This window comes from Ciconia boyciana, chromosome 4 (assembly GCF_034638445.1).
Source record: "Ciconia boyciana chromosome 4, ASM3463844v1, whole genome shotgun sequence".
Taxonomy (NCBI): Eukaryota; Metazoa; Chordata; class Aves; order Ciconiiformes; family Ciconiidae; genus Ciconia; species Ciconia boyciana.
Window position 1 is genome coordinate 10054970 of NC_132937.1, and position 18151 is coordinate 10073120.

An 18151-nucleotide genomic window follows, 5' to 3' on the forward strand; every position below is an offset into this window, starting at 1 on the left:
GTCAAAAAAAAGTGTGTTAAATTGGTACGTGAAAACTTTTCTTGTGTTACTGGGCTTAAGAGTGGTGTGCAGTCAAAACATTCTGAAACTAACTTATTTTAATCATATTTAACAAGATGTCAAAATGAATTTGGTGTTCATACTCTACTTCATTAGTTCCCCTTTTTTTTAGTAGATATTGAGAAACAAAATAGCATGTTTCCATCCCCACATTGGTAAGTAGAATGCTACTTAGGACTGTAAGTGATGTTATTTATTTTGTGCCAGTTATGATTGATGCTTTGCAGGTATAATAAATTTCACAGGTTATTAGCCATTCAGTCTTTTGACAGTTGGTTAAAATTATAAGAAGAGAGAAACAGGAAATAATAATTCCTTTTTTATATTTTTGGTAAAACAGCACTGAATCTACAGTCATGCCCTTAGAATCTATGTGTCTTGTAGTAATCATAAATCCCACAGTTAATCTTTTCAAATAGTCATTATTATGCTTGCAAGTGGATTGCAACTTGTTTAAAGGTGCTGTTATGATGAGGATCAAAGAAATATATTTTTTGTTTTATTTGTTTAGGAGGGCAAGGACTTGGAATTAAAATCATACTGAAATGATTATATCTTGGTAAAACTTGACACTGTATTTGTTAATTGTGTTTTTACACTAGGTTGAATATGTAATCAAATGTGACATGTCGGCTCTTCAGAAGATTCTGTACCGCCACATGCAAGCCAAGGGAATCCTTCTCACAGATGGTTCTGAGAAAGACAAGAAGGTACAAAGGGGAAACTAGAACACTTATGGAACAATAGATCATGATCATGTGTTAACTACATGGCTTCTTTTAAAAATAAATTAATAAGTAGGTTCTTACCACAGATGTCTTTGAAGAAAGAAATCTCAGTTAGACATGTTTGTGTTTTAAAAGACAGTAGTTTGTGCTCTCCATTCATAAGGTAAAAATATGCTGAGTTTAATCCAATAAAAATCCTGATTAATTGGGATTGTGGCAGCACTTACTACTACTGGGTGTTCATTTTTTCTCTCAGAGCCATTATTAAGCACAAATCTTGTTTTGGCCAGCTAGGGTATGAGTGCCTCTGTTCATACATACAAATAACATCTGTTAATGCAAAAAGGTGTTAAAAGAAAAATAAGATTCAAAGTCATGTAGTCATACATTAGAATATGCCAAAATAAATGTTGACTTTTCTATCTTAGGAATTTGGCACATGGCCAAGTTATTGTAGAGAAGACAAGTAGCCATGCATCAGCTTGTCTGTAAATACATATTTTACATTGCAGTAGATGTGAGGTAGGTTGGATTTACCGTGAGATTCCTCAGAGTAAGATCATGTAGGCACTTAACACAGAGCAACAAGCATGAGCCAGCAATGTGCCCTTGTGGCAAAGAGGGCCAATGGTATCCTGGGCTGCATTAATAGGAGTGTTGCCAGCAGGTCGAGGGAGGTGATCCTTCCCCTCTGTTCAGCACTGGTGAGGCCACACCTGGAGTGCTGTGTCCAGTTCTGGGCTCCCCAGTACAAGAGAGACATGGACATACTGGAGAGAGTCCAGCAAAGGGCCACAAAGATGATGAAAGGACTGGAGCATCTCTCATGAGGAAAGGCTGAGAGAGCTGGGACTGTTCAGCCTGGAGAAGAGAAGGCTCAGGGGGGATCTCATCAATGTGTATAAATAAATACCTGAAGGGAGGGTGCAAAGAAGATGGAGCCAGGCTCTTGTCAGTGGTGCCCAGTGACAGGGCAAGAGGCAATGGGCACAAGCTGAAACACAAGAGGTTCCGTGTGAATATCAGGAAACACTTTTTTACTGTGAGGGTGACCGAGCACTGGAACAAGTTGCCCAGAGAGGTTGTGGAGTCACCCTCCTTGGAGATATTCAAAAGCTGTTTGTACATAGTCTTTGAGAACCTGCTCTAGGTGGCCCTGCTTGAGCAGGGGGATTGGACCAGATGACCTCCAGAGGTCCCTTCCAACCTCAACCATTCTGTGGTTCTGAGCAGCTGGTGTGTAACAGCTTGTGTGTGCACCAGTCCCATATATTGTCCCCATTATATGTGTTTTCATGATACAATATGATCGCATACTATTTTTCCATCTATCATTGTCACAATGGATGATGTTTCTGTTTAATATCTTATTTTGTTTTAACCTCTATTTGGTGTGGTCTGACGTGTTATTTACTGTTGAGTATTCAAACCCTGCTCTAAAAACAAAGTTAGTCCTTTCCTCATAGGATCTTCTGTGACAGTCATCTCTATATAGGTTCTGAGCACTTTGCAAACATCAGTTTACTGAAATGTCAGTTCCCTTCCAGAGATGAATTTACCAGAATATAAAATGATCACATAATGTAATTTTTCCTAATCTCACTCTTGGAAATGTCTGAATTGTTTTGGCTCAGATATTTTAAAATAATTTCACCTGAGTGACATAGTGAGTTTGGAAATTGTACCAACTCTGGTAACAGTTTCACAAAGTTATAGCAAATCAAAATGGGACCTTAAAATGAGAAGTGTTAGTCAATCTTAATATGGTGTTACCAAACGTATTAATCAGTGATAATTAGATTGTAACCATCCCAGCTTAGTGGAACACCTAATAATATTTTACTGTTTACAATTTACATGGTTTCATAAATAAGCATTAGAAATGAGTAGTAAGTGATTATTGTGACTGCTATAGACAGATATGAGATGTAGTACACTTTCCAGGTTACTTGGAAGTCTTTGATCTCCTTGTCTTTTTGGATCATCCTCATGATATTTTAATTTGAGCAGCTGGATAACTGCACCTTATTTCACAGCTTCAAATATTTTTATTTCATGATGATATGGTGTTCTGCTTTGGGGTAGAAGTATTTTTATCTCTCCTTTTGAAACTGAGTTTCAAAAGTTTCATTAACAAGCTAGGAAATGGGTTTCATAATACGATTTGTGTTGTTTGCTTCCCTAGGGAAAAGGTGGGGCAAAAACTCTTATGAACACAATCATGCAATTGAGAAAGATATGCAATCACCCGTATATGTTTCAACATATTGAGGTAAGTCTGTCATGTTTGATTTTGGGGGCCTTTTTTTATTCAGGTGGCTAACATAGTCAAAAACTGCTAGCGCGGGAGGGAACATCTTTGGCAACAACACTTGTGCTGGAAAGAATGCATTTGGGAAACACTCATTCCATTCCTTTGTATAAGTGAAGAAATGGAGCAGTCACCAGATTTTTATCCGCAGTCTTAAATTCACTTTTACAGCATTTGTTCTTTTTGAGGCACTATCTTTAAAAAACATAGTTTTCTGAGTTTAAGATATTCCATATCAACTTGCCACTACCTGTGCTTAAAATAAAACTAAATTTTAAAATAGAGATATCAGTTTAAAATGCCATATAGTAGAACATATAGTAGAACCTTGTTATCTAGCAGACTACTAATCCTTTAGAATATCTATCAAAAACTGCTCCCCCTCCATACCCCTCCTTTTTTTCAGCAAAGATTTGTTTACTGTGTAGCATTTCTCATTACTGAGCTAAAGCTAACTGAAATGTAGCTACAATATACAAAGAAATGAACAAGTATCTCCTGTGGTGTATTATTGTGTTTTTAATTGTTTGCTCACTTGCTTATTAACTCATGAAATTCAGTATTTTGCAAATGGGTCTCCTAGTAATCAGTGCAAATTAATTAGGTTCTACTGTATTTGTAATCTGGTAAAAAGCATACAGAGGGAAATTATTCCTACAAGCCATGCATTTTAAATAAAGCAGTAGCAGGAAAACATTAGAGTACTTGTGCCACAAGGCAAATTCAAAGGGCATGAGTGTAATGGGACTCAAACCCCATTCATATAATTTCTTGATATAGGGATGCATAATTTTGGCCACTGTATAGACTGTGTCTAATGTTCTGTTTATTGCTTATAATTCTGCAGGAATCCTTCGCTGAACATTTAGGCTACTCAAATGGTGTCATCAATGGGTAAATCTTTATCTTCTTCATATATGCTGCAATGAAACTATTGTATCATATCTTGTTTCCAAAAGCTATACGTTCTCAAAAACTAAGCAGTTTCTAAGATAAATCTAATCAGCTATAGAAATAACATGCTTTAGAAGGAGCCTAACCAGCTTAAAACTCTTCCCATAGTCCCCCAGCCTAAGGGACTGCTTCTTACTTCAAGGGATGTTTCCTCTCCAAAATGGCAGTTTAAACTTGCTTTTATAGCTGGATGGTAATTGGAATCTTCTGGACTCCAGTCTTGTCCTTGACTGATGCTGAAGCCCTGCTGAGTGACTAATGTCAAAGCAAGAAAGTTTTTATCTGATTTAAAGTAGTCTTTGAAAAGAATAATTTGGCTAAAGCAGAGAATGGTTAGGAGAATTTTGAAGATGGATTTTCATTATTTTCATTAACATCATACCAAGATATAGGATATAATATCTTTATCAATGATCTGGACGAAGGGATCGAGTGCACCCTCAGTAAGTTTGCAGATGACACCAAGTTGTGCGGGAGTGTTGATCTGCTTGAGGGTAGGAAGGCTCTACAGAGGGACCTGGACAGGCTGGATTGATGGGCCGAGGCCAATTGTATGAGGTTCAACAAGGCTAAGTGCCAGGTCCTGCACTTGGGCCACAACAACCCCATGCAACGCTACAGGCTTGGGGAAGAGTGGCTGGAAAGCTGCCCAGCAGAGAAGGACCTGGGAGTGTTGGTTGACAGCCGCCTGAATATGAGCCAGCAGTGTGCCCAGGTGGCCAAGAAAGCCAATGGCATCCTGGCTTGTATCAGGAATAGTGTGGCCAGCAGGACTAGGGAAGTGATCGTGCCCCTGTACTCGGCACTAGTGAGGCCGCACCTTGAATACTGTGTTCGGTTTTGGGCCCCTCACTACAAGAGAGACATTGAGGTGCTGGAGCGTGTCCAGAGAAGGGCAACGAAGCTGGTGAAGGGTCTAGAGCAGAAGTCTGATGAGGAGCGGCTGAGGGAACTGGGGTTGTTTAGCCTGGAGAAAAGGAGGCTGAGGGGAGACCTTATTGCTCTCTACAACTACCTGAAAGGAGGTTGTCGAGAGGTGGGGGTCGGTTTCTTCTCCCAGGTAACAAGTGATAGGACAAGAGGAAATGGCCTCAAGTTGCGCCAGGGGAGGTTTAGACTGGATATTAGGAAATGTTACTTCACTGAAAGGGTTATCAAGCATTGGAACAGGCTTCCCAGGGAAGTGGTTGAGTCGCCATCCCTGGAGGTATTTAAAAGACGTTTGGATGAGGTGCTTAGGGACATGGTGTAGTGATGGTCTTGGTAGCATTAGGTTTATGGTTGGACTCGATGATCTTAAAGGTCTTTTCCAACCTATACGATTCTGTGTGATTCTGTGATCCTTTCTTTCACAAAACTTCCAGTCCTTGGGCAATGACTGAACATGGTAGAAATGATTGCTGGTTCTTCAGAAAGCTTTTATTCCTGTTGTAACAAGAGTATTTTTTCTTTTTTCTTTCCCATCACATAAGGAAGAATTATGGTGGTCACATGCAGGATTCTTGTTTATTTATTGATAACTGTATGCTAGTCCTTGCTAAATTAGGGACAAGATTGACACCTTTGCACAACTGCAATGGCATGAGACATTATGTCACATGGAGAAGACAAGGGGCAACAGGTACAAGTTGCACCGGGAGAGGTTTCATCTTGACATAAGAAAGAAATTTTTTACAGTAAGAACAGTCATTCAGTGGATGGGGTAGAGTCCCCATCACTGGAGGTTTTCAAGATGCAATTGGACAGGGTGCTAATCTCATCTAGGCTCCCTTTCCCATGAAAGGTTGGACCAGATGATCTTTCAAGGTCCCTTCCAACCTGGGCTGTTCTATGACTCCATGATTATCAAAACTTCCTTACAGAGGTCCCTGGTGTTTTCATAACTGTGATTTATTATTATTTGTTACAGTACCAGTTCTCAGTTTTAATTTATCTCCTCTTATTTTTTTATTCCCTTTCAAATTATGGAAAAATTAGCAAATTTTCTCTAACAGAAAGCATTTAAATTCCTGTTATTGTGGCTCATTCAAGTATTGGGTTAGGAATGATTTCCAGTTAGCCTTAATCTACCTCTGATTTTATGGGGGGTATGTTTTCTTATTATACTTGCAATTAGATTATTGGCATCTGTTCACTCAAATTTTTTTTCCAGCAATTTAAATGAACCTTGTCATAACAAAATTTTAAGTTTACTACTAAACTACTAATATTTTGCTTTTCAGAAACTTTCTGTGTAACCTTTAACACAATTCTTATAATCCAGCAACACATTATATTTACATAAAATGTTTAAACTGACACTTCAGTGATACTTTTACCCAGTTCTTAATTGTTCAAAGGCTATGTCAGTAATTTCCATAAAGAACTATTAGACTTTAAAGGTCTCTTGGCAGCAAGTCCTGGCTCATTTGCTTACAGGTTCTCTTGACATATATGTTTTTGATAAAGAGCATGTTAAAAAAGGTTAGAATCATAGAATAATTTAGGTTGGAAGAGAACTCTGGAAGTCACCTGGTCTAACCCCTATGCAAAGCAGGTTAGGTTGCTCAAGGACTTGTCCAGTCAAGTCTTGAACACCTCCAAGGATGCAGATTATACAGCCTCAGTGGGCAACCAGTTCTAGTATTTGACCACCCTGATGGTAAAAAATATTTTTCCTAATATCTTATCAGAATTTCCCGTGTTCCAGCTTGTATCCATTGCCTCTTGTCCTATTACTGTGCAGCTCTGAGAAGAGTCTTCACTGTATCCTCCCATTAGGCAGTTATAGACAAGCAGTAAGGTTTCTCTGAGCCTTCTCTTATCTAGACTGAACAAATCCAGCTCTCTCAACCTTTTCTTCTGTCATGTGCTCCAGTCCCCTGAGCATCTTGGTGGCCCACCTCTGGACTTGCTCCAGTATGTCAATATCAATGCGCAGCAATAAGGATGATGAAAAAAGAGACAGAAAGGATCTTCTCCAACACCCCGAAGAAACAAGAGCCTGAACCCCTACCTGCACAGAAAGAGCAACCAGAGTCTGTACTCATTGAGGTGGCAAATGGAGGCTCCCATGATAGTGAAGCCTAGAAGCTTGTGATTTCTGGCAACAGGAGGAAGGCTCCTGCTCCACCTGCAGATCTGCAACTACAGAATAGGTGCAGTGCCCTGGTAGCAGATGAGGGACTGGAAGCTCTGTCTGAGGAAACATTGGAGCCAGCTGAGACTGAACCATGCAGCAGCATCAGGAGGAAGCAGCAAGTGATAGTAGTGGATGACTCCTACCTACTCTCTAGGGAGGTTTGCTGCTTGCTGGGGGCTCGGATCTGGAACTGAGAGACTGTTGATGCTTGTCTGGCCCTCAGAGTATTACCCTCTGCTGCTCTTCCACGTGTGCACTGATGATACTGCCAGGGGAAACCTTGAGTATATCAAGAGTGGCTACATGAATCTGGGGATGAGGGTCAAAGGTATGGGGGCCCAGGTGGTTTTCTACTTGATCATATTGATGAAGGGGAAGGGCTTGAGGAGGCATGGATGGATCCTGGGGATCAACAACTGGCAGCACAGCTGGTGTTGCTGATAGGGATTTGGCTTTAATGACCACAGGACCCTCTGAGGATAAAGGACTGATAGGGAAAGACAGGATCCACCTGACCAAGTGGGGCAAAACCATCTTTGCCAACAGGCTGGCCAACCTGATGAGGAGAGCTTTAAACTAGGAATGACAGGGGAGGGAGAGGACAACCCACAGTCAAGTGAGAAAGTGGTGGACTGGCTTGGTAAGCAGAGGGTGCAAGGTGGTGTGGACAGGAGAGACCTCAAAATGAACAAAACAGGACACAAGGGAGCCCACCCCAAGCGCATGTACACAAATAAGGAAGTGCCAGGAGGACAGTATTGTGGGGGAAGCTCTCACCCTTCTCCTGGGAAATCAGCATGACTGCGTGCCTCTCTGAAGTGCCTGTACACTAATGCATGCAGCATGGGGAACAAACAGGAAGAATTAGAGGTCTCTGTGCAGCTGCAGGGCTACGATCTCATTGGGATCACGGAGATGTGCTGGGATAGCTCACACGACTGGAGTGCTGCCATGGATGGATATGAGCTCTTTAGGAAGGATAGGCTGGGAAGGCAAGGAGGGGGAACTGTCCTTTATATGAGACAGCAGCCAGAATGCATGGAGCTCTGCCTAGGGATGGATGATGTGCCAGTCAGGAGCTTATGGGTTAGGATTAGAGGGCAGATCAATGTGGGTGACATTGTGGTGGGCATCTGCTATAGACCACCTGATCAGGAAGAAGTAGATGAGGCCTTCTTCATACATCTGGAAGAAGCTTCATATTTGCAGGCCCTGGTTGTCATGGGGAACTTTAACCACCCCGGTATCTGCTGGAAGGACAAGACAGTAGGGCATAAGCAATCCAGGAGGTTTATGGAGTGTTTTGGTGATCACTTCCTGACACAAGTGATCAAGGAGCCAATGAGGGGAGGCACTCTGCTGGACCTGAATACCTCCAAACAAGGAAGGACTGGTTGGGGCATTCTTGACTGTATTGACCATGAGATGGTGGAGTTCAGGATCCTGAGAGGAGGGAACAAGGCAAATAGCAGGATCATAACCCTAGACTTCAGGAAAGCAAACTTTGGCTTTTTCAGGGATCTGCTTGGAAGAATCCCATGGGAGACAGTCCTAGAAACCAGAGGGGGTCCAGGAGAGCTGGTTGATATTCAGGGATCACCTTCTCCCAGCTCAAGAATGGTCCATCCCAACATGCAGCAAGTCAAGCACAGGTGGCAGGAAGTATGGATGCACAAGGAGCTCCTGAGTAAATTCACACATAAAAAGGAAGCATACAGGAGGTGGAAGCAGGGACAGGTGACCCAGGAGGAATATAGAGACACTGTCCGAGCATACAGGGATGCAGTTAGGAAAGCCAAAGCCCATCTAGATTTGAATCTGGAGAGGGATGGGAGGGGCAACAAGAAAGGCTTCTGCAGGTATATCAACAGCAAAAGGCATGAAGTCCAGCTGGAGGCCATTCACTAGTGGTGTCCCCCAGGGGTCAATACTGGGGGCCCATACTGTTTAACCTCTTATTTTCTGACCTGGATCTTGGGACAGAGTGTACTCTCAGCAAGTCTGCAGATGATAGAGAATTGGGAGGAGTAGCTGATACACCAGGTGGTTGTGCTGACATTCAGAGGGACCTCAACAGGATGGAGAAATAGGCAGTTCAACAAAGGGAAATGCCATGTCCTGCACCTGGTATGGAATAGGCTGGGGGCTGACCAGCTGGAAAGCAGCTCTGCAGAAAAGGACCTGAGGGTCCTAGTGGACAAGAATCCGACCATGAGCCACCAATGCACCCTCATGGCAAAGAAGGCCAACAGTATCCTGGGCTGCATTAGGAAGAGCATTGCCAGCAGGTCGAGGGGGGAGATCCTTCCTCTCTACTCAGCACTGCTGAGGCCACATCTCAGGCACTGTATCCGGTTCTGGGCTCCCCAGTACAAGACAGACACGGGGATACTGGAGTGAGTCCAGCAAAGGGCCACAAAAATGACTAAGGGTTTGGAGTGTCATGGAATAACTGGAATTACAATTTTGATCAGGTCAGAACAGAAGCAGTTTATTACTATAGCTATAGGAGAGAACACAAAGCAGCAGAGTGAGAGACTCTGCTGATAGGAACCCTGTGCAAATGGGGCAGTTACAGAGTTTATATACCTTTTAGGTTATACAACCAGGTTCTTCACCAAAACTGTGTCAGATAAGCAGAATATGGTAAATATCAACAGTGATTGGAATTCTTCAGATTAGGAGGGTCTAGACAGTATATCCTTTTACGAATAATTCACTCCTCTGTTAATGAAATCTTGCTGACTGGTGAGACCATTAGCTGCAAATGTTTCTTAACTAGTGAGGCCTGCAAAGGCCTATGAGGCATTAACTGTTTTGCTTCCACAAGAGCATCTGTCATATGAGGAGAAGCTTAGAGCTGGGACTGTTTATCTTGGAGAAGAGAGGGCTATGGAGGGGATCTTATCAAAGTGTCTAAATACCTCATAGGAGGAGTAAAGAAGATGGAGCCAGACTGTTCTTAGTGACACCCAGTGGAAGGACAAGAGATACTGCCTCATTCCACATCTACTATGTCCATTTCAAGGATCAGTCATTAGAGTCTGCACATGGCAATGATCTTATTTAGAAGTTACAGAAGATATTTCAGGGTTAACAGAATGTTTTGATATTTTATTCTCATTCTGTACAAGAAGGAAGTGTGTTTTTCCTATCCTAAAATCCAAGTGCATATATCATCCTAAATTATTTATAACACTTGACTCCATCATTCCATTGTCTCCAAGCTCAAGACTGTTTACAGATTTCCATCTGTTGGATTCATCATTAGGAATCTCCCCTTCCCTCATCAAAGAAGATATTTCAGATTCTCAGTGAAATCTAGGTGGTAACAGGATGCTCTACCCAGGGACTTTCCTCACTATCAAAAAGTTCTGAGTGACATGATGTAATGGAAGAGTATTTAAGAGCATGGAAGACTATTCATGTCCAGATGATTTGCTGATCAGGGGCAAATCCCAGCAGACAACCACAGCAGCCCTGTGATATATCTCATCTTCTCATCAGTATTTCATTAGCATGGACTTCAGTTTGGGAGGGACCTGAAGGAGAATCCTGATTCCTTTGTCCTCTATGCCCTTTTATAGGAGGACGGAGAGGCACAGGATCCATACCTGAACCAAAAGATGCTGGTATTAAAAGTGTTATGTGAAGCTTTTCTGCCCCTCTGTCTCGGGAAAATAGGGAAAGATGATTATCACACTGCATGTCAATATACTGAATAATAAATCCTGTCTTCATGAGACAAACCAATGCCTGCCTGCCTGCCTTCCCTCCTGCCTATCCTTCCTGCCTGCTTGCCTGCCTGCCTCCCTCCCTCCCTTCCTTTTTTTTAAAACAACAAAGACACTATCTGAAATTTATTGTGGAGACTCTTTAGGGATTTCAGTAGGGGGTTTCATTTCTCTCACTCTCTCCCTCTTCTACTCTTCCTTTTTAATTTATTCCAAATTAAAGTTATGTTAGCACTTTTTCCATTGCTTAGATAAAAAAATTAAATAGATTTAAATTTGTTCTCAATGCTTCTGTCCTACTGGCTATAAATGGTTTCCATCTTAATCTGAGCAAGGGATAGAGGAGGTTTTGTGTATCCTCCACATGGCTCCCTTCCTGTTTAAGTGTCAGCAATGTCTTTTTTTCTTTATTGGTATACAAGACCATCTGTCTCTCAAATAGTTTGGCCTTTTGCATAGCAATTATACATGTATACATCTCAGAAGACCTTGTATCTTGTAGACTGAGTATACAGTTACTAATGATGAATTCTATTTTAAGTCTATGGATTTAGAGTTAGAGGAGAGTTATGTGTAATTTGATTTTCTAAACTATATGGTTGTCCTACTCATTTAGCCACCTTTGTTATTCTCTTTTTGATTTTTGGCTTAAACATCTTTGTGTACAAACCTAGTGCTCAGTCTGTTTTGCAACTCATCTTGATAGCACAGAAGACAGAAGATTAGTAATAAGAGCAAATAAAGATAGTTCAAGACAGTTATAAGTGTATACAATAAAATAATATATCTACTATCAAACTTTTCCCATTGTTTCTGTATATAAACTAGTCTGGTCTGTACTCCTTTGCTTTCACATGCACAGTAGTGAGTGGAAAAGTAATCAATTCTAACATACACTTGATGAATATAACTTGTGGCTCCAGTAGATGCTGATTGCAAGCAGATCCTGTGGGAGAGCATCTAAACCAATAAAATGCTTATGTACTTCAGAAATAATGCTTGTTTTGAGAAATAATGAAAAAAAAATACTGGGCTCATAAAGGAAGATATTTGATGTGCTTGAGAGTCCACAGAATTCTTATATTTGGTGGGAGGAACCCTTTCCTAACAAATAAATACAGAGATGCAATTCATGTGGGCTTTTTTCTTATTTTAATCAACATCATAAACAGTTTTAAAGAGAGAAAAGTGCTATCAGTTTTGTTTTCCTTTGAGTAAAGGAATCTATCCATTACCATGATATGACACAATTGTAATTAGAATGCATTATTAAAAACTCTTCTAAAAGCAGGCTTATCGTGGCATTTATTGTGTTTTTTCCTCTTAAACAGAGCTGAGCTTTATCGGGCCTCAGGGAAATTTGAACTACTTGATCGTATTTTACCTAAGTTGCGAGCCACTAACCATCGTGTGCTTCTTTTCTGTCAAATGACATCACTCATGACCATTATGGAGGACTATTTTGCATTTCGAAATTTCCTTTACTTACGTCTTGATGGTAAGCTGAATGAAAATACATTTGGGAGTGTTTTTCTGGTTCAGCAATTTGACTATGTAGTAGAAAAACTTCCTCCTCTGTACTATATGTGTATGGACATCTGAATAAAAATATCAAACTTCTGTCTGTCTTCAGCTACAGGCAGAGATGTAAAAGATAAAACAAGCAGAGGGTCAGATCAAGCTGATCAGTAAAAACTGATTGTCAAAGTACAGGAAATTCACCTTGTTGCCAATGTGTACAGTGCTTAGTTGTTACTTAGAGCTTTGTGTAGGCCTTTTACCATGGTTGAATTCTCTGCTTTCTCTTCCTCCCCTATTGATACCATTGTGTTTTGAATGTGATCTTTTAAGAATTTTTGTTCCCTTGATATTAATCTTGATTTTTAAGGCCAATAGTGAAATGTTAATAAATCTATGTTTGTGTACACATATAGTTTTTAAAATATTTAGATTCTGTGAGTGTTCATAAGGCCTTAATCAAAACTGAAGCTCCATTTTGCGTGTGTATATCATCTATTGAAACTTGTCAGTCATAAAACGTTGTCAAACAGATAGTTGCATCTTTTCAAAGTCCCCTTTTGAAATGTCAAGCCTACTTAAAAGATAAAAGTTTGGGAACCCTCCTCCCAAGTGCTATAGACAGTTGGCTGAAACATCCATGGTTAGTGTTTGTTGTCTATATTATAGAAAATATAGCTGAGATGGCAAAGAACAAGTGAGCTAAAATTTCCCTTCCACACGTGCCTTAAACAACTAAGATTGCTTTTAAATTATTTCAGTAGAAGATCTTTGTCATAGGGTTTCTTTTTATTTCTTTTTTAATTTCTTCTCAGGTACAACAAAATCGGAGGATCGAGCTGCCCTGCTGAAGAAGTTTAATGAACCTGGCTCACAGTACTTCATCTTCTTGCTGAGTACAAGGGCAGGAGGGCTGGGCTTGAACCTCCAGGCTGCTGACACTGTTATAATCTTTGATAGTGATTGGAATCCTCATCAGGTTATTTTTATTTAATTATCTTCATGTAATATGGAAATAATTGTTTGTGCTTTTTTAGGCTTTGTGTTTTAATTTGGGAAGATTGACAGTGAAATGAAAGTATATCATAAAATGCTGCTTTGAGAAGAATTGGTAAGGCAAACTGCTACAATCAAGTAGTGTTTTGTTTTAAATCGGTAAAGTGATACTGCGTCTGCGTATATAGTTTTTCTGAGTGTCAGGGAATCCTCAAAGTTAGAGTCTTACAGTCTGCATTTTCTGTTTCATTGGTATAACTTTGTTCACCCTTTAATCATAAGGCACTAATAAATGGCTCTCCATTCAAAGTTAAAAGCTCATGCAGCAGATTAAATAATTTCTAAGATTACTAATGCATTTAAGATTCTCAGGAATAGTGATTTGCTTTAGATACACAGGTCTATAGCTAGATTATATTTTATATATATCCAGCTATATTGTTGCCTCTGTTCTTGTACCTGGACTAGAGTCTGTACTGGGTCTGGCTGGGATGGAGTTAATTTTCTTCATAGCAGCCCATATGGTGCTGTATTTTGGATTTGTGACCAAGCCAGTGTTGATAATGCACGCGCCAGTGTTTTGGCTGTTGCCGAACAGTGCTTGCACAGCCGCGAGGCTTTTGATTTTTCCTACTCTGCCCCACCAATGAGTAGACTGGGGGTGGGCAAGAAGCTGGGAGGGGGCACAGCTGGGAGAGCTGACCCAGAGTGACCAAAGGGATATTCCATACCATATGATGTTGCGCTCAGCAATAAAAGCTCAAGGAAAGGAGGAGGAAGCGGGGACGTTTGTGGTCATGGCGTTTGTCTTCCCAAGGAACCGTTATGTGTGCTGAGGTCCTGCTTTCCAGGAAGTGGCTGGACATCTGCCTGCCAAAAGGACATAGTAAATAAATTCCTTCCTTTGCTTTACTTGCACGCACAGATTTTGCTTCACTTATTAAACGGTCTTTATTTCAATCAATCATTCTTCTCACTTTCCTTCTATTTTCTCCCCATCCCACGGGAGAGGGGAGTGAGCGAGTGGCTGTGTGGGTGCTTGGCCGTTGCCCGGGGTCAACCCACCACAGTCCTTTTTGGTGCCCCACATGGTGGTGGGTTGACCCCAGCCAGCAGCTAAGCACCCACACAGTCGCTTGCTTCCTAGCCCCTTAGCGGAATGGGGGAGAGAATCAGAAGGCCAAAAGGGTGAAAAGTCCTGGGTTGAGATAAAGACAGTTTAAGAAGTGAAGGAAAGATATAAAAGAGACATTGGAAGAAACAGGCGTGCCCAAGACATCAATACCTGGCTCCAGGACTGGTGCCTCTGCCAGAACTTTGGGTTCTATAACCATGGAAGAGTCTTCAAGGCACAAGGTATGCTGGGGCCTGACGGGATCCACCTGACCCGATGGGGGAAACACATCTTTGCTCGTAAGCTGGCAGGACTGATTGAGAGGGCTTTAAACTAGAATCAGTGGGGGAAGGGGATACCAAGAGGATTGCCAAAGGTAAACCAAGGGTTGGCATGGCATCGCCTGAGGCTGGCAATGCTAATGGGAGCATTTACTCTGCTCCAGAGAGCACTGAGGGCTTAGGAGCACATCTGAAATGCCTGTACACCAATGCACGCAGTATGAGAAGCAAACAGGATGAACTGGAAGCATTGCTCCGTTCCCAGAGCCATGATGTCATTGGTATTAGTGAGACTTGGTGGAATGAGTCCTGCGATTGGAGTGCTGGGATGGAGGGCTACAGGCTTTTCAGGAGGGATAGGCAGGGCAGGCGAAGTGGAGGAGTTGCACTGTATGTAAGGGAGAGGTTTGATTGTACAGCCCTTACAGTTGGGGATGACGTGGTTGAGAGCCTCTGGGTGAGGATTAGGGTGATGGAAAACAAAGCAGATGTCGTTGTGGGTGTCTACTATTGATCGCCCAGCCAGGATGTTAGCGCTGATGAGTTATTCTATAGGCAATTAGGAGAAATCTCTAGATTGGTAGCCCTTGTCCCTATGGGAGATTTCAACTTCCCAGACATCAACTGGGAATACCATACTGCTGTGACAAGCAAGCCTGGGAAATTCCTGAAGTTTGTGGAAGAAAACTTCTTGTCACAAGTACTCAGTGAGCCAACTAGGAAAGATGCCCTCCTAGATTTGCTATTTGTGACTAGAGATGGACTTGTGGCAGATGTGACGGTAGGTGGCTGTCTTGGCCACAGTGATCATGAAATGGTTGAGTTTAAAATTTTTGGTGTAATGAGAAAAAAGGACAGCAGAGTTGCTACCCTGCATTTCAAGAGAGCAAACTTTAAGCTACTCAGGGAGCTACTTAGCAGCGTCCCCTGGGAATCTGCTTTTGAGGGCTGAGGAATCCACGAGAGCTGGTCGGTTTTTAAGAACCACCTTTTAGAAGCACAGGAGCAGGCCATCCCATTGTGTCGCAAGTCAAGCAAGCGGGGCAGAAGACCAGCTGGACTGAACAGGGAACTCCTCTTGGAACTCGGGCAGAAAAAGAAACTGTATGATCTCTGGAAGCGAGGTCAGGCTTTGCAGGAAGAGTACAGAGCTGTGGTTCACATATGCAGGGAGAAGACAGGAAAGGCTAAAGCTCAACTAGAGTTGAAACTGGCCAGTGTTGTGTCAGACAACAAGAAAGGCTTTTTTATGTATGTTAATAGTAAGAGGAGGTCCAAGGAAAACATTGGACCGATACTTGATGAAGATGGTCACCTGACTAATAGGGACAAAGAAAAAGGCAGAGGCATTCAATGCTTTTTTTGCCTCAGTCTTTAATATCGATGATAGACCTTGGGCTGCCCGGTCCCCTGAGTCGGAGGACCATGACTGCGGGAACAGTGACTTTCCATTTGTGGGCGCTGAAATTGTAAGGGACCAGTTGTATCAGCTGAATGTTCACAAGTCCATGGGGCCTGATGGGATTCACCCTAGAGTACTGAAGGAGCTAGCGAATGTTACAGCAGCACCCCTCTCGATCATCTACCAAAGGTCTTGGGAGTCTGGCGAGGTCCCTGCTAACTGGAAGCTAGCCAATGTTATTCCAATTTACAAGAAGGGTGCGAGGGAAGACCCAGGAAACTACAGACCTGTTAGTCTAAACTCAGTACCCGGAAAAATCATGCTGGGTGCTATTGAAAGGCATTTAAAGGACAATGCAATCATCAGGCACAGTCAACATGGGTTCACAAAGGGAAAGTCCTCTTTAGCTAATTTAATATCCTTCTATGATAAGGTCACTCACCTAGTGGATGAAGGGAAGGTGGTGGATGTAGTTTTTCTGGATTTTAGTAAGGCTTTTGATACTGTCCCTCACAGCATCCTTCTGGACAAGTTGTCCAACTGGGAGATGAGCAGGTACACGGTGTGCTGGGTGAAGAACTGGCTGAAGGGCAGGGCTCAAAGGGTTGTATTGAATGGGGCTACATCTGGCAGGCAACCAGTCACCAGCGGTGTTCCTCAGGGCTCAATCCTAGGGCCAGTTCTGTTCAATATTTTTATCAATGATCTGGATGCAGGAGTTGAATGCACCCTTAGCAAGTTTGCTGACGATACTAAACTGGGAGGTGCTGTTGACTCTCTTGAGGGACGAGAGGCCTTGCAGAGGGTTCTGGATAGATTGGAGCATTGGGCAATCATCAGTGACATGAAATTTAACAAGAACAAATGCCGGATTCTGCACCTGGGACGGAGTAATGCTGGACACAAGTATAGACTGGGAGAGGAGTGGCTGGAGAGCAGCCCTGCAGAAAGGGTGCTGGTTGACAGCAGGCTCAATAGGAGTCAGCAGCGTGCCCTGACAGCCAAGAGGGCAAACTGCATCCTGGGGTGCATGAAACACAGCATAACCAGCCAGTCAAAAGAGGTGATTATCCCGCTGTATTTAGCATTGGTGCGGCCTCACCTTGAGTACTGTGTGCAGTTCTGGGCTACATTTGGCAGGCAACCAGATGTGAAGGTCCTTGAATGCATCCAGAGGAGGGCAACAAAGCTGGTGAAAGGGCTGGAAGGCATGTCCTATGAGGAGCGGCTAAGGACTCTGGGTTTGTCTAGTTTGGAGAGAAGGAGGCTGAGGGGCGACTTCATTGCTCTCTACAGCTTCCTGAGGAGGGGAAGTGGAGAGGGAGGTGCTGATCTCTTCTCCCTGGTATCCTGTGACAGGACGCGTGGGAACGGTTCAGTCAAGGGAGGTTCGGACTGGACATCAGGAAGCATTTCTTTACCGAGAGGGTGGTCAAACACTGGAACAAGCTTCCTAGAGAGGTGGTCGATGCCCCATGCCTGTCAGTGTTTAAGAGGCATTTGGATGATGCCCTTAAGATGCTTTAATTTTTGGTCAGCCCTGAAGTGGTCAGGCAGTTTGGATGATCGTTGTAGGTCCCTTCCAACTGAACTGTTCTGTTCTGTTCTGTTCTACCTTGGAAGCCAACACACATATACATGCCTCCCCCCCCTCCCCCCACCACACACACACACACACACACACACTCTGCCCAGTTTTTATTGCTGAACATGACGTTATATGGCATGGAATATCCCTTTGGCCAATTCAGGTCAGCTGTCTCGTCTGTGTCCCCTCCCAACTCCTTGCCCACCCTCAGCCTACTCCCTGGGGGGGCAGAGTGAGAAACAGAGAAGGCCTTGACGCTGTGCAAGCACTGTTCAGCAATAGCCAAAACATTGCTGCGTTATCAACACTCTTTTGGTGACAAATCTGTATCACAGCACCATCCC

General features: G+C 42.6%; 1 protein-coding gene across 8 annotated transcripts in view; it reads left to right on the forward strand.

Annotated features, from left to right (window-relative positions):
- The window catches only part of LOC140650456 (probable global transcription activator SNF2L2), a 180946-nt gene that overhangs the window by 84703 nt on the left and 78092 nt on the right, over positions 1–18151 (forward strand). For all 8 annotated transcript variants that reach the window (XM_072858700.1, XM_072858698.1, XM_072858701.1 and 5 more), the window contains 5 exons: positions 663–770; positions 2974–3060; positions 3947–3993; positions 12240–12406; positions 13242–13405. In XM_072858700.1, coding sequence (XP_072714801.1) covers positions 663–770; positions 2974–3060; positions 3947–3993; positions 12240–12406; positions 13242–13405 — 573 coding nt within the window. The remainder of the gene's footprint in view (positions 1–662; positions 771–2973; positions 3061–3946; positions 3994–12239; positions 12407–13241; positions 13406–18151) is intronic.